The sequence below is a fragment of the Erigeron canadensis genome, chromosome 1, assembly GCF_010389155.1.
Source record: "Erigeron canadensis isolate Cc75 chromosome 1, C_canadensis_v1, whole genome shotgun sequence".
NCBI lineage: Eukaryota > Viridiplantae > Streptophyta > Magnoliopsida > Asterales > Asteraceae > Erigeron > Erigeron canadensis.
In genome coordinates, this window is record NC_057761.1 from 50,039,733 (window position 1) to 50,052,213 (window position 12,481).

Here is a 12,481-nt window from a genome sequence, read left to right on the forward strand (position 1 = left end):
CTCATGTTAAACTAATATTAAGCTAAATTTTGTAATCCATAGGTGAAAATAATAGATTATTAATTTATCGGGCATTAGTTTATACAGTGTGCACTCTGTGTATGAAGACGATATAATTTTATCCATGATGACCGGGTGACTATCTTTCAATCTTCGCCCTTTCGATTATGGAACTAGAGAATTACCGTTCATGCAAAATTAGATTTATTAAAAACGAAAGTGGCACAAAAAGTATCAGAAATAAGATACCAATTGATTAAGGTTCACTCAATATAATATGAGTTGCATTCATCATGCACAACATAAAAGAACTAAAATTTTGGGCGCCATATAACTACATTAAATGCTCAAATCTTATCAGTATATTATAATAAAAATGGACCATTTTTTTAATAACTTAGGTTTCCCCAGAAAAAATATAAATAATAGATATTGGTAATGCATATTTCATTATTATATACATATTCTCCGACATATACGATTTTGCTTATTGGCTGTAAATTTTAAAGTTCAAAGTATGGGTTACTCGGGCAAAATGTCGGGATATTTTTTTGTGTAGAAAATAAATAACTTTCTAACAATTAAGATAAAAAAAATCAAATCATTACTAACATTTACTAGTTTGGTTCATTTAACATCGGCCCCTGAATAAATAATAATTCGATTACAACTATAATACTTAACAAGTTAATAATTCTAACACACAAAAAGTTAAAGTTTATAACATGTTAGGTCCATGTGGATAGATGCTAGGACTTAAAGGCACAACTTCGTATGTCCAAATAATTATTAATCAGACACAAACCAACCACCATACCTAAATAGCAAATGTAACATTAACATAACTTTCATCAAATAGAAGAAAACTTACAACAAAGATTCACCTGCAGTAAAGCCAGATTCTTTTTTAACATAGGGTTAACTTGCAACATTATCAAAATTAGAGGGTAAATAAGTAAACATTAGTCCAGAATGAAGTTTTGTTACAAAAGAAGTCCAGTCAAAAGAAAGAAGATGCTTTTAGGAGACACAAGTCACAAAGCATGGCAGCTCTATGTCTCTCACACTACACTCTCTCTGTGTCTTATTGTATCAATAAGAGACTGTGAGTGAGCTCATCATATACAATTATTTATATAAAAATATATAGATATACATATACATATAGTTGTAAAAAAAAGGCCCATCAACACTAGCATTACAAAGGCATGCTCTCTCTTTCTCTCTCTCTCTGTTTCACACACTAAACACATAGTTTATTTTGTACTTTTTGTTATGCATCATTTACTGTATTTTGTTATGAACAATGTATGCAAATGGGTATCTAAAGATTGAAGCTTTATAAGTTTTTCTTCAATAAATTTGTGATTTTTGTGTGAATATGTGAGTGTTTGGCATATATACTTTAGTGTTTACTCTTTAAGATCCAGTGGGGTACTTGCCAGATCTTCAAACAATCATTAGTGTTTGGTTTGCCTTCAAATGCAAGTGACATAAGTATGTAGTTATATTGCTTTTATTAAATAATTTGTTTCTTTATTTATCATTATGTCTTCCACTTGTTTGATACTTTGCCTCAAAGAAAGATCTTGTGTGGTTTATGTTTTGTTGGCATTGAAAAACAGGGCTTGAATGTTATTTTGGTTAACTTTTTTTTACTTCAAAAATGTGAGCTTCATGCATTGTTAGAAATAGAGGTCTCTGACTGTGAAAGTAGCTAATTTTACTGATATTATTTTGGTTTTAGTATAATGAGATCAAAGAGTAACATGGGTAAATCTTTTTTTTTTCATGAATCATGAATGTTGTTTTGTTGTTTGTTGGTTTTAGTTTTTGTAGCAGAAATTTGACTTTGTGGTGTTTTATTTGTTAAAGATTGCAGATTTATAAATGGGTCAAGATTTAAAACTGGATTTTGAGAAGTATTGTGTTGTAGATGGAAGTCCTAACACTGTTCTTGTATCGCCTCGACATTCAAATACCGAAAAGAAAAAGGTTAGAAAGAAACCCAAGTCACGAAATGACGTATGTTTGATTCAAAATAAGGAATTTACAGAAATTAGCTTCAATCGTTATCGTAGTGCATCGTGTAAAGCTGTTCCATCGATTAGGTTAGAAGCCGATGAAACACCGAGAAGGGGTTCTGTGTATCAGAGCTCCAGAGAATTAGGTAAAATGAGTAGAATCAAAGAGCATGAAACTGAAGGTAGGAAAAAGATTGCAGTTTCAAGAAGAAATGCTGCTCCTTTTTCGTTTGAAATAGTTGATTCATTGTGTAGTTCAGATGAGGATAATAGTTCGTTAGGCTCATTTACAAGTTCATCTTTAGGTATGTCTACTAGTTCAGTCAACAAAGAGAATCTCTCAAAGAGAATCCCTTTAAACAAATCTCTATCTGCTAAATTAGCAATGCCACAGTCTCCAACCAGATCTGATGAATCCTCCAAAACTCGTTTTAGTCCTTTTAGAAAGATGCTTGACCCCTTCACGAAGTCGAAGTCTCACAAAAGTCCTTTGGGTTCTGCAGTTGAAGAACCTAGTGAAGCAACATCATCATTAAGGAATAGTACATTAAGAAAGTCCTTGCTTAATGATTTTTCCAACACGGAGGGTGATTCTCAGTGTATCAAGAAAGATTCATGTAGCTCAATCACGTCGTCATCTGCTACGCCAGCTCACTTAAGCGGCTCCCTTAAAATGAGGAACAAAAATGGGGTTCCTTATTTTGAATTCTCCGTAAAGAATCCACATGATGTTTGGGTGGCAAAGAAATGGAACACGGAAGATGGTTTCAGCTGGATATATACATTTCACATGGCTCAGAATAAAAGAAAAAGCAATGCTAGTGGACGTGGATCCAAAGATCATAGAAGTAAAGAGTTCTTGATGATGGCCCAAATGCAAGTTTCTTGTTATCTATGTACCGAAGTGTTAAATGCAGGTGCTTTCAACAACTCTATGCTTACTGAATTTGTGTTGTATGACCTGGCACGTCCAAGACAAACTGTTACACAACAACCTGAGGGCTTGAATACAAAAGAAGAGTCAAATGAGGTAATTGATCAAGCAAAACTCAACATCCAGAGTAATTTGCTGAGCTCAAATCCATGGCCTATAGCAGATTTACATCCAGACCTTGAGTCTGCAGCCATTGTCTTACAGTTTCCATCCAGGAAGAGAGAGAGCGTAAGATACAAGAGAGATGATACGCGAAATGATAATTTGCTTAATCTTTCTCGTATGGAGTTAGAGGAAAGAATAACCAACTCTTCTTGTTTAACCCCGGCAAAAGTTAGTGTCGTGATCCCATCAGGTACCCATGGTTTGCCAAGTGATGAAACTCACAGGGTCTCGCCATTACTTGAACGGTGGAGATTGGGTGGAGGTTGTGATTGTGGAGGATGGGATATGGGCTGCCCCCTTCTTGTTTATGGCAATCCAGATACAAGAAATGAAGTTTACAGAAACCAACCCGTGGAAATTTTCTTAAAGGTAAAGCTTGTACTTGATTAAAATCATTACAAGTCCATAGTTACTTGGAGCTTTTTATGACTAACTTTAGTGTATGATTTATGAGAATATGATTAATCACGTTGATGTGTTAAAAGTCCGTAGTGTAACTTTGAACAATTTAGTCATTGTAACTAGTTTCATAAATACCAGCTACATCCTTGATTACTGTCCATCCGAAACTTGGAGGATGTTTAGATTCGTGTTTTGAAATGGTCCATAATCTGTTCACAGTGTTTGGATGAATGTGTCTAGTATTCACAGGTCCAGCAATTAGTTTGTATAATCAGTTTTCATACCAGCTGAACAAGACTGATCATCTAATGCTAAACTAAAATTTTGTATTTACTCCGTCTTCTAGCATAAGTGAGAAACTTGCCATCCCGCTTCACCCAACATGTATCCTTTCCTCACAAACTGGCATCCTTGGGTATTTAGTGATTATTTGAATAATCGTTATATGCTAGACCATTGCATATTTTTTTTGTCTATTATTACAGCTTTAAACAGCATAAACACTCATCTTCTATAGCTCATAGTATGGGTTTTCTTAAGATATGAATGTAGAATAATTTCTTGTTTTGTATTCTTGGGGCCAGCAAACCTATCTAGTACAGTTCCTATTAGGTATTAAATCTCATTTGCTTTTTTAACTGAAGCAGAGTAATTTTAATGATACAGGGAACTAGAGAAAACACACCGGATTTGACCATGAAGTTGACCGAGGAGGGACACTATGCAGTTGATTTCCATGCGAAACTAAGCTCACTACAAGCTTTCTCCATATGTGTTGCTATATTGCACGGAAAAGAAGCCTCTATCACCAATAGTGAGGATATGAACAGACAGATGATGCAATGTGATTCATTAAGAGTTTTCATTGAAGATGAAGTCAAACACTTGATTGAGGCTGTGGCAGAAGGTGAGAAAAGAAAACCAAGTAAGAATATTAATGAAAACCAACCTACCTTTGTAGTTAACCCACCGTTTTCTCCAATGTCACGAGCATGAACCTAAAATTGGTGCTTGAAAAGGGTGATCAAAAGTCCCAATTTCAGTTCATGGGAGAACTGGTTGGCCCGAATGGAGCTATTGACTTGTTGTAGCAAATAGCCATAGTTTTTGTGAAAATGCAGAAGAGAAAAGTACACTTTGTGATATAAGGAGCAATGTTTATAAAAAAGGGCGAAATTAAATATTATTTAGTGTTCTTTTTAGCATTTTCACAAGAAGTATGGTTACTTTATCACGAAAAGTCAAATGAAGTGGTTCGATAAGTCAAATGATCCTTCATCGAGCGTCAAACCGAAGCTATGGTTGTGCAAGATCTGAGTTCCGTGTCAGCTCATGACATAAACTTTACAAGGTCAGTAACAGAGGAATCAGATCATGGGAGGAAACAACATTGTTTATATTATTGGCATTTTTGGAGAGGGGAAATGTAGTCATAATTTTCTATAGTAGATTGTAGTGCAATTTTTTCAGTTTTAGTTTATGTAACTTGTATATTTAGGGACTATTAGTGGTATAGATGAACTGGAAATTATTTCCAGAAAAATGTCCTATTTGCATCCAGGTTTTAGACCACTCATGGAGGAATATTTGTGTCTCTGGAATGATAAATAAAATCTTGGTCTGTTATACAAACTGTGCAAGTTTTTTGTTGAACAAATGTATGAACGAAAGTATTGGGGAATTTGCAATTCTGATTTTTTGTTAATTGTTAGTTTGTTACTAACCAAATAGTAGAAAAGAGAAAGTGTTTTCTTTATTCGTGGTGGTTTCAAGGAAAGGAATGTGGTCCAGACTCCAGACCATAGGCCTTCACAAGGTAACATTTTATTCTTTTGTTAATTGAAATTTTTACTAGGTTTACCAACTATACATTTGCATAATAAAGTTTATGTGGTTGCGGATAAATAATTGCTACCCCATTATTTTGTTTTCTTATAAGGAATCATAATAATGACATTCATTTCACTTGTTTATCACTACAACAAGTTAACACATATAATAGTAATAAAGAATTAAAGAGCATTTTAAATATGTATCTTAAAAAAGGTTAGTTGGTGGATTTAAGGTTGTCACACAGCTCAACTATCGTCCTCGATTTACAATAATGCCTTCTTAATATTAGATTTAAGTATGGTCATTAGTGTTTCTAATTGGTTCAAGCTATCGTATAGTTAGTATAATCTCAACAGTTTCATGTTTTTCTCGCTCTTTTTTTAACATTCGTTGATTATGGGTTATTGACTTATTGGGGTTTATCAACATATTATATATTGTTTTTCGCCAAAAAATAGTTAAAGGTTGTGGTTAGAGTGTTGGTTTATAACTTTATAGTGTTTGTTTAATGATTTAGTTTGAAAAATAGGAATCAAATCCATCAATGAACATATATTAAACGCAAAAGGTATGGACTATGGAGGATTTGGAAAACACATTACTATTCCAATAGCATGACAAGATTCAAACCAAACCAGGAAATTATTTTATCTTTTGATTAAAAGCGCCAAAACAAGTCGAGTTATTTGAAATGCATCTCCTCATTAAATTATCACCAAAAATTATGGTTGTGGAATATATTTTATTAACTAAAGAACCGATTACCAATAAGCTCTCTAATTTAATAATCTCAAACTATGAGTTTTGCTTTTTTATATCGACACATTATTTTATTATACAGTACTTCCTTTGTTAAATAAGGGTTCATACTTTAATTTTGGGTTCTTTAAAAACAACAGTCTACTTTTGAAAACAAAATGTTAACTTTACCATTCTATTTTAGATACAACTTTTTATAATATGGATTTTCAGAAATTTATTTTTGAAAAAAATAAAGATAGTATTGTAACCTTGTTATAACATTTTGCAATTATTAAGTATCTCTTAAATTTTTATGTTTTTCAGAAAAACAATTATTTTAAGAATAATGAGGGAGTACCACATAGCAAACTAATCACATCTAGAATGTGTCAAATATGTATGTAAATGTGTAGTATGACAATAGATTTTTATTTTGTTTTTGTAATTTTGGTGACTTTAGATTGTACTTTATTTGGTTTGTATGAGGTTTCCTTTAGGTCGTGTTTGGTTTGCAGAATCTGATAGAATTTGATGGAATTATAATTGTATTTCATTCCTTAATGCGTTTAGTTGCTAAATGATGAAGGAATATCATTCCGTTGAAATGTCAACATTCCCTCATTTGATGGAATCTTCATTCCATAGGGATTGGGGAAGGAATCTCATTCCATCTCTCACTTAAATCTTTAAAAAATGAAAAACATTCCGTCAAATTTCATTCCATCAGATTCTAATTCCTTCAACAGATTTCATTCCATCCAAAAATATTTTGTGAACCAAATACGCCCTTAGTTTCCCGCTAGCTTTCTATGAAATTCTCCTTTGTTATAATTTAAAAAAAAAAAAACCTATACATGTTTTGTGACGTTAGTATAATGGAGATAAGTAATGTTTAAACCTTAATCTCATCTTATACTAGTTATAATAATAGTAATAGTATTACGTGATATGGTTCATAGCCCCAAATGGTTAACAAGTAATAAAAAATACTTTATATAAAAATAACTGTTTTGATGAAGATAAATATACAGCTTATAAGTACAACACTTTACTATGTTCAAACATAGCTATATTTACCAAACTTCTTTCGTAATCTATGTTATATCATGTTAGTCGTGTTACTAATCAATAAAACCAATAATAAGTTAGTTGTCCATTTATATGTAATTCTCAACTTACTTATATTTATTTTATGCTGTATAATACCGGTTGATAAAGGCTAAAGATGAATGGGCTTAGGTATGGTCCTTTACATCGTTTCTCAGTTACTTTAACTAGTAGTCCAGTACCATAGCATTCACTTTAACTTTCATTGTAACTTTAAGCTGCATGCAAAAGATAATATCCAACAATAATTATATGATATACACATAACACATGACAAAAATCGGTAGCTAACATTTCCACAAAAATTCTACAAATCGAATTGTTTCCTCTTTAAACTGTCTTCCCTTTTGTCATCCCTCTCTTTACACATATTATGCACTCAAAATGAATTTCAGTTTCTAATCTTACATGAGTTATATCTATAACACCTAAAAGAATCAACATAATCATCACCTGCATAAAATACCCAAAATTAGGTTTCTCGAGTCGAGATCAACCAAAAAAGTTTCAAAGGCGAACAACCTATATGTTAGCTAGGCAATGTATCAACCCTCAGATTAAGATTCGAGTTGAGTAGCTTCCAAAGAAAATAACTTTTTAAATGACTCGTAAGATGCAAAGAAAAGTGCTCCCTGAGTCATGTACATGGCCAATCTTGGAGTCAAACCCCTGATGATTACATATAAGATCCATCTACCCATTAGTAAAATGCAAGAATATCAACAAACGGGATTGTGTATGTATTTTTGTGTTGAATCAATACTATTTAGAGGTAAATACCTATATAGACCTTTAAAGCCTTCACGCTGAGCTATGTCTCTGAAAGTGTTGTACACACCATTATAGCGGTTTACGGATCCAGGTATCTACGCGAAAGCCACAAAAAACAAATTTACAATCTCCACTGTGTTTATGTGGGTCACATCTTTACTCGTTCAAATGAAGTAAACGAAATTCAAAATCACATCTTCATTCTTGTGACATTTACAAGAGAGAATAATAGTAGTAAATAAAGCAACTACATCAGAAGTTGTAGGCAGATACATACCTGTGTCTGCAATCTTGTCTTCACCACATCAAAAGGAGTTGTAAATAAAGCAGCAGTAGATCCAGCTAATCCTCCACAAAATAGCTATAAAAAAACACAATCTATAACTTATAAACTGGAGTAAACAAATGGTATTACCTACATGCACCAACATATTTTTCAACACAAAATGTAGGCGGCCTCATTTGGTTACACTTGTTTATCATTTTTGTAATGTAAATGGTCTTGCTGTCTTTGTTTGGCAACAAAATGAAAATGTGTTTGGCAATGCCATCAAAACGTATTTGGCATTTGGCAAGACTTTCTCGGTTTTCAAATCATAAGACAAAAAGAAAAAAAAAATATGTGTCATTTGGTCTGAACCCTAACCATGCTTAAGTTGAATAGTCAACGTGTACTGTAGTTCATAAAGTTTTTTTGTAGCAGTTAACCAACAACTATGATACATAGATAACATAAACTGCAGCCTGGAAAAATGAACAATTGAACATATCTTAATTCAGAAGAAATACGATGCTTGGTATCACTCAATAGTAAAAAACAAACCGTTGATATCGTGGTTGGCTGAGCATGTCGCTGCTGTGAAGCGACCATCACATTCTTTAAACTTTCATATGTATAGAACTGCCATCATAAATTTCAAAGTAAATATGAGAAACATTGAGCATAAGACACAAGTACAAAACGAGAACACAACTTAAGTCAAACTATATAACCTTGATGATAGAATGGGGAACATTCCTACAGAGTACAGCTCCCCACCCATTGTATAATGATAAAAAGCCTCCTTTCCTTACGATTCCTAACAAGGCATTCCTGTAAAACACATGATGAATACACAAATAAGCTCATCAAAAAAAAAAAAAAAACATATCAGATGAAAACAGAAATTAGTTAAAAGTCACTTATACTTTCTGATTTCATTGACAGAGATTGCACTAAGCATATAAAGAATATAAACAAACCACACAAAAATACATATATGATTGTAACAGTCAATGTTGCAACTGTGATGTCAAACATTAAGAACAGGACTATAAAAGATTACCAACAGCTATGATAATGTGAGCCAACTTGCATCTGCTGCTTTATTCTTTCACTTGGAGTAAAAACAAATGAAGTAGCAACACTTGCACAGCCTCCAGCCACACAGTGGGCCAATGAATGATATTCCTGCATTATTTTTGTGAAGTCTATGAAAACACATAGAAACGCTTTTCAAAGGCAAATTTTTATTGTAGACACTGCCCTTTAACATCACATTATATAATAAAGACATTTTTACAATGCACATGTAACTAAACTACTAAAGTAAGTATACAAAAGCAAGTCCTTTACCTTGGCCACAAGAGGAAGCAGAGCCCCCTTTACCGATTCATAACTGAAAGTATAAATTGCTGAAATTGGTGCTGAAGAAGCAATATTGCTTGTAATTCCCCGGTAAAGTCCAGATAAACCTGAAAATAAGGTTATAAACTCATAATCAGTTTACTGCATGCTCTTTAATAAGAGTATTGTATGAGTAAAGCCATCCTTGGTTTCTCCAAATTACCTCTTTCAGAGATTATTGATCTGCCGATATATTGAATAGATCTTTGTTCGGTATGGCCAGACTGAATGACAGTCTTAACTGTATCAATTGGATGCAAACACAGACTGACAAATACACCAGCAAATGCTCCAGCATAAGCATGTTCTTGCTTTGCAAGTCCATACTGTGGTTTATACAATGATGATGGAAAGATCTGCACAGCAGAATTTTCCTGATTGACAAAATGACTTTCTTGACTCTCTATGGACTCACATAAGTCATCCTCTTTCTCCTGTCGAGAATTTAAATAAGAACTCATACCTGAATCACTATCATCTGCTTCTGCATCCTGTATAGAACTAAGAAGATAATCCGAGCACAAAGACGTACATTCCACCTTTATTTTTAACATATTGCTAGTATTTTCCTGTGACTCAGATTCCTGAGTGTTGGCTACTTCATTGTCGCCAACATCATTTATCGTAGTCATACCATTATCAGGTCTAGTAATGTTATCTCGAGTATTTACTTCAACATTACTTGTTTCTCCAGCATTATAGCAATAATCTGTTCTACTTTTACAATGCTCAGTTGGTCTCAGAAGCTGTATCGTGCTCATCCATACATACATATTTTGCAATCCACATGAGATCCTCACACTAGAAACCCGCTTTTCTGTGCCAGATAGGTCCACCGTGCCAGAACCAGTATCCAGACTTCTCAAAGCGTGATGGTAAATTTGACGCACACTGTCACAATCAAAAGAAGAAAGCTTTTCGGTTACATGTAAAAAGCCTAAGGTATTTTGCACATTTGCTGTGGGTAAAACGTGACTATCAGCTTTTAAACTGACCAAGACATTCTGACCCTCAGAAGATACAGATCCAACGATATTTCCATGCTCGGCTGGATAATAAAACATATTTTCTTTCTGAAGGCTCTCATTGTTTTGTGTTGATTGCCTATGATGTAAAACAGGAAGAGACGAGGCGGCAAAATTCCATAATTGGCAGGCTCCTGATATGAGATCAGCTGTGCATACTATAGGTGGCGTCACTTCAGTTTGGTTAGCAGGTTTTCTGGTATTATCATTAGAAGTGGGAGCATAATCTTCACGGGGAACATCCACAAGATCAAAAATAGCTCCTTCATGAGAGTTATATCTATAATTGATGGATGGTTTACGAGATCGAGCTCCCTTAGTCATTAGTGTGATACAACTCAAGAATCTCCTTGGAGAAGAACGATTGTAGAGGGGAAAATACAACTGCAGAATGAAATCTCATCATTATCAATCTTACTAAATTTATTACTAATATACATATAGGCAAATCAAAATGTTGGTAACTTATTGCACATAAAACAATTTTTTTTTATCAAAAACAAGACAGCAAATATCATAAATCGCATCGACATCACATGCACCACATAAATAAGTCTTTGCATCCTCTTGTAATTATACGAATGTTTGTCACTATGCCATTTTGTCCTCCCCTCTCTATCTCTCTCTTCTCTGCATTCTAAATACAAGCAATAAACGGCTTTAACCAATTAGTTATTTCACTCACTACAAAGGGAGAACCATTCACGTGTGCAAATGAAGCATCATATCAAACTTAGGGTGGCCTAAAGGATTTAAACACAATCGGTGTAATCTAGTTCTAAATCTTAATCTCTTTGTGTAAAATGAATGAAGTTTTCCTATCCAGATGTTCCCAAACACTTTCCCAGGACACCCCTAAGATGTTTGCCTATGGAGGTTCGAACCAAGAAATCTTATTACGGCATCAAGCCACTAAGTCACGATTGGCCACAAAATCTCACCCCTCGCGTGTACATATTCCATACTTGCTAACAAGTTATCATTAAACCACAAATAGTCGGCCTCTAATGAGTAATGACTCCAATAGGCAACCACAAGATCAGGTCTTATATGTGTCAACTTGTCACATTTTGTATGTGCCAAACTTTCGATTCGTTGCTCTTGTATGTATCTGACGGTTGACGTAAACAAAAAAAACCAACCCACATACGATATGTATGAATTGAAAGTTTGTGAACCAATAATCCAAGTCAAATATATACACACACACACACACTAAAGCAAGTCAAAACCTAGGGAATACATAAATCACAAGAAAAAAAAAAAAGTCAAATGGACAGCTCAATAGGATTAACCACATTCCTTCCAAGATTATATCCAAGTAGTAAAGACATAATTTATATCGAGTTACAGAAATGCAATCAGTAATACTACTTGATATAATCCAGATATTCTATATTCAAAAATTCCGGATAAAAGTGGGAATTAAAAAAGGGCAGGAAGAGTAACCTGGATGGATTGTCGGATTGCGATGAAGATCGGAGCGGCAGCATAGAATTTGATGTTTGATTCATTTTATTAATTGAAGAAACATTTATGTAAGTTGAAGGTGTGTGTGGGTTTAGTGGAGGTTTTGATTAGTGAGTAGAAATCAAAGGAAATCTTAGGATGGTAAAGCTAACCGTGTATTACGCTTTACTCGATAAGTCGATATAGTAAAAGGATTTTTCTAATTTTACAAGGATTATCATATCATTATCGATCCTAAAAGTATTATTTTCAATAATATTTTTTATTTTCTTGGAAATTTTCAGAGAAAAACTCTAATTTTATTTTATATGTTTTCTTGAAAATACAATTTTTAAAAAAACAA

General features: G+C 33.6%; 2 protein-coding genes across 4 annotated transcripts; one reads left to right on the top strand and one right to left on the bottom strand.

The window, feature by feature from the left end:
* The first annotated feature begins 1,881 nt into the window (after positions 1-1,881).
* On the top strand, positions 1,882-5,182 carry LOC122583722. Its single transcript, XM_043756101.1, has 2 exons — positions 1,882-3,492; positions 4,192-5,182. Exons 1-2 carry the CDS (start codon positions 1,891-1,893, stop codon positions 4,519-4,521), a joined length of 1,932 nt encoding a protein of 643 aa, XP_043612036.1. The 5' UTR covers positions 1,882-1,890; the 3' UTR covers positions 4,522-5,182.
* A 2,295-nt stretch (positions 5,183-7,477) lies between these two features.
* On the bottom strand, positions 7,478-12,270 carry LOC122584759 (mitoferrin). Of its 3 annotated transcripts, XM_043756814.1 has the most exons (10): positions 12,118-12,270; positions 9,807-11,052; positions 9,593-9,711; positions 9,303-9,427; positions 8,971-9,070; positions 8,801-8,878; positions 8,255-8,338; positions 7,987-8,072; positions 7,729-7,875; positions 7,478-7,659 (listed from the first exon to the last, which is right to left on the bottom strand). In XM_043756814.1, the coding sequence occupies exons 2-9, from the start codon at positions 10,990-10,992 to the stop codon at positions 7,764-7,766; spliced, it is 1,890 nt and encodes a 629-aa protein (XP_043612749.1). In that variant the 5' UTR covers positions 10,993-11,052; positions 12,118-12,270; the 3' UTR covers positions 7,478-7,659; positions 7,729-7,763. The 3 variants fall into 3 exon arrangements, with proteins under 3 accessions (XP_043612749.1, XP_043612748.1, XP_043612750.1); XM_043756813.1 differs by having other exon boundaries at positions 7,478-7,875; XM_043756815.1 differs by lacking the exon at positions 12,118-12,270 and having other exon boundaries at positions 7,478-7,875; positions 9,807-9,999; positions 10,107-10,231.
* Between the last annotated feature and the right edge of the window lie 211 nt (positions 12,271-12,481).

Bases quoted from the DNA above. Each gene is read 5' to 3' on its own strand.
- LOC122583722 (XM_043756101.1), top strand. From the start codon at position 1,891: ATGGGTCAAGATTTAAAACTGGATTTTGAGAAGTATTGTGTTGTAGAT. The intron at 3,493-4,191 runs GTAAAGCTTGTA...TTAATGATACAG, and splicing joins CCGTGGAAATTTTCTTAAAG to GGAACTAGAGAAAACACACC.
- LOC122584759 (XM_043756814.1), bottom strand. From the start codon at position 10,992: ATGACTAAGGGAGCTCGATCTCGTAAACCATCCATCAATTATAGATAT. The intron at 9,428-9,592 runs GTAAAGGACTTG...AAAATAATGCAG, and splicing joins TGCTTCCTCTTGTGGCCAAG to GAATATCATTCATTGGCCCA. The intron at 7,876-7,986 runs GTATTTACCTCT...TGTAATCATCAG, and splicing joins GGCTTTAAAGGTCTATATAG to GGGTTTGACTCCAAGATTGG.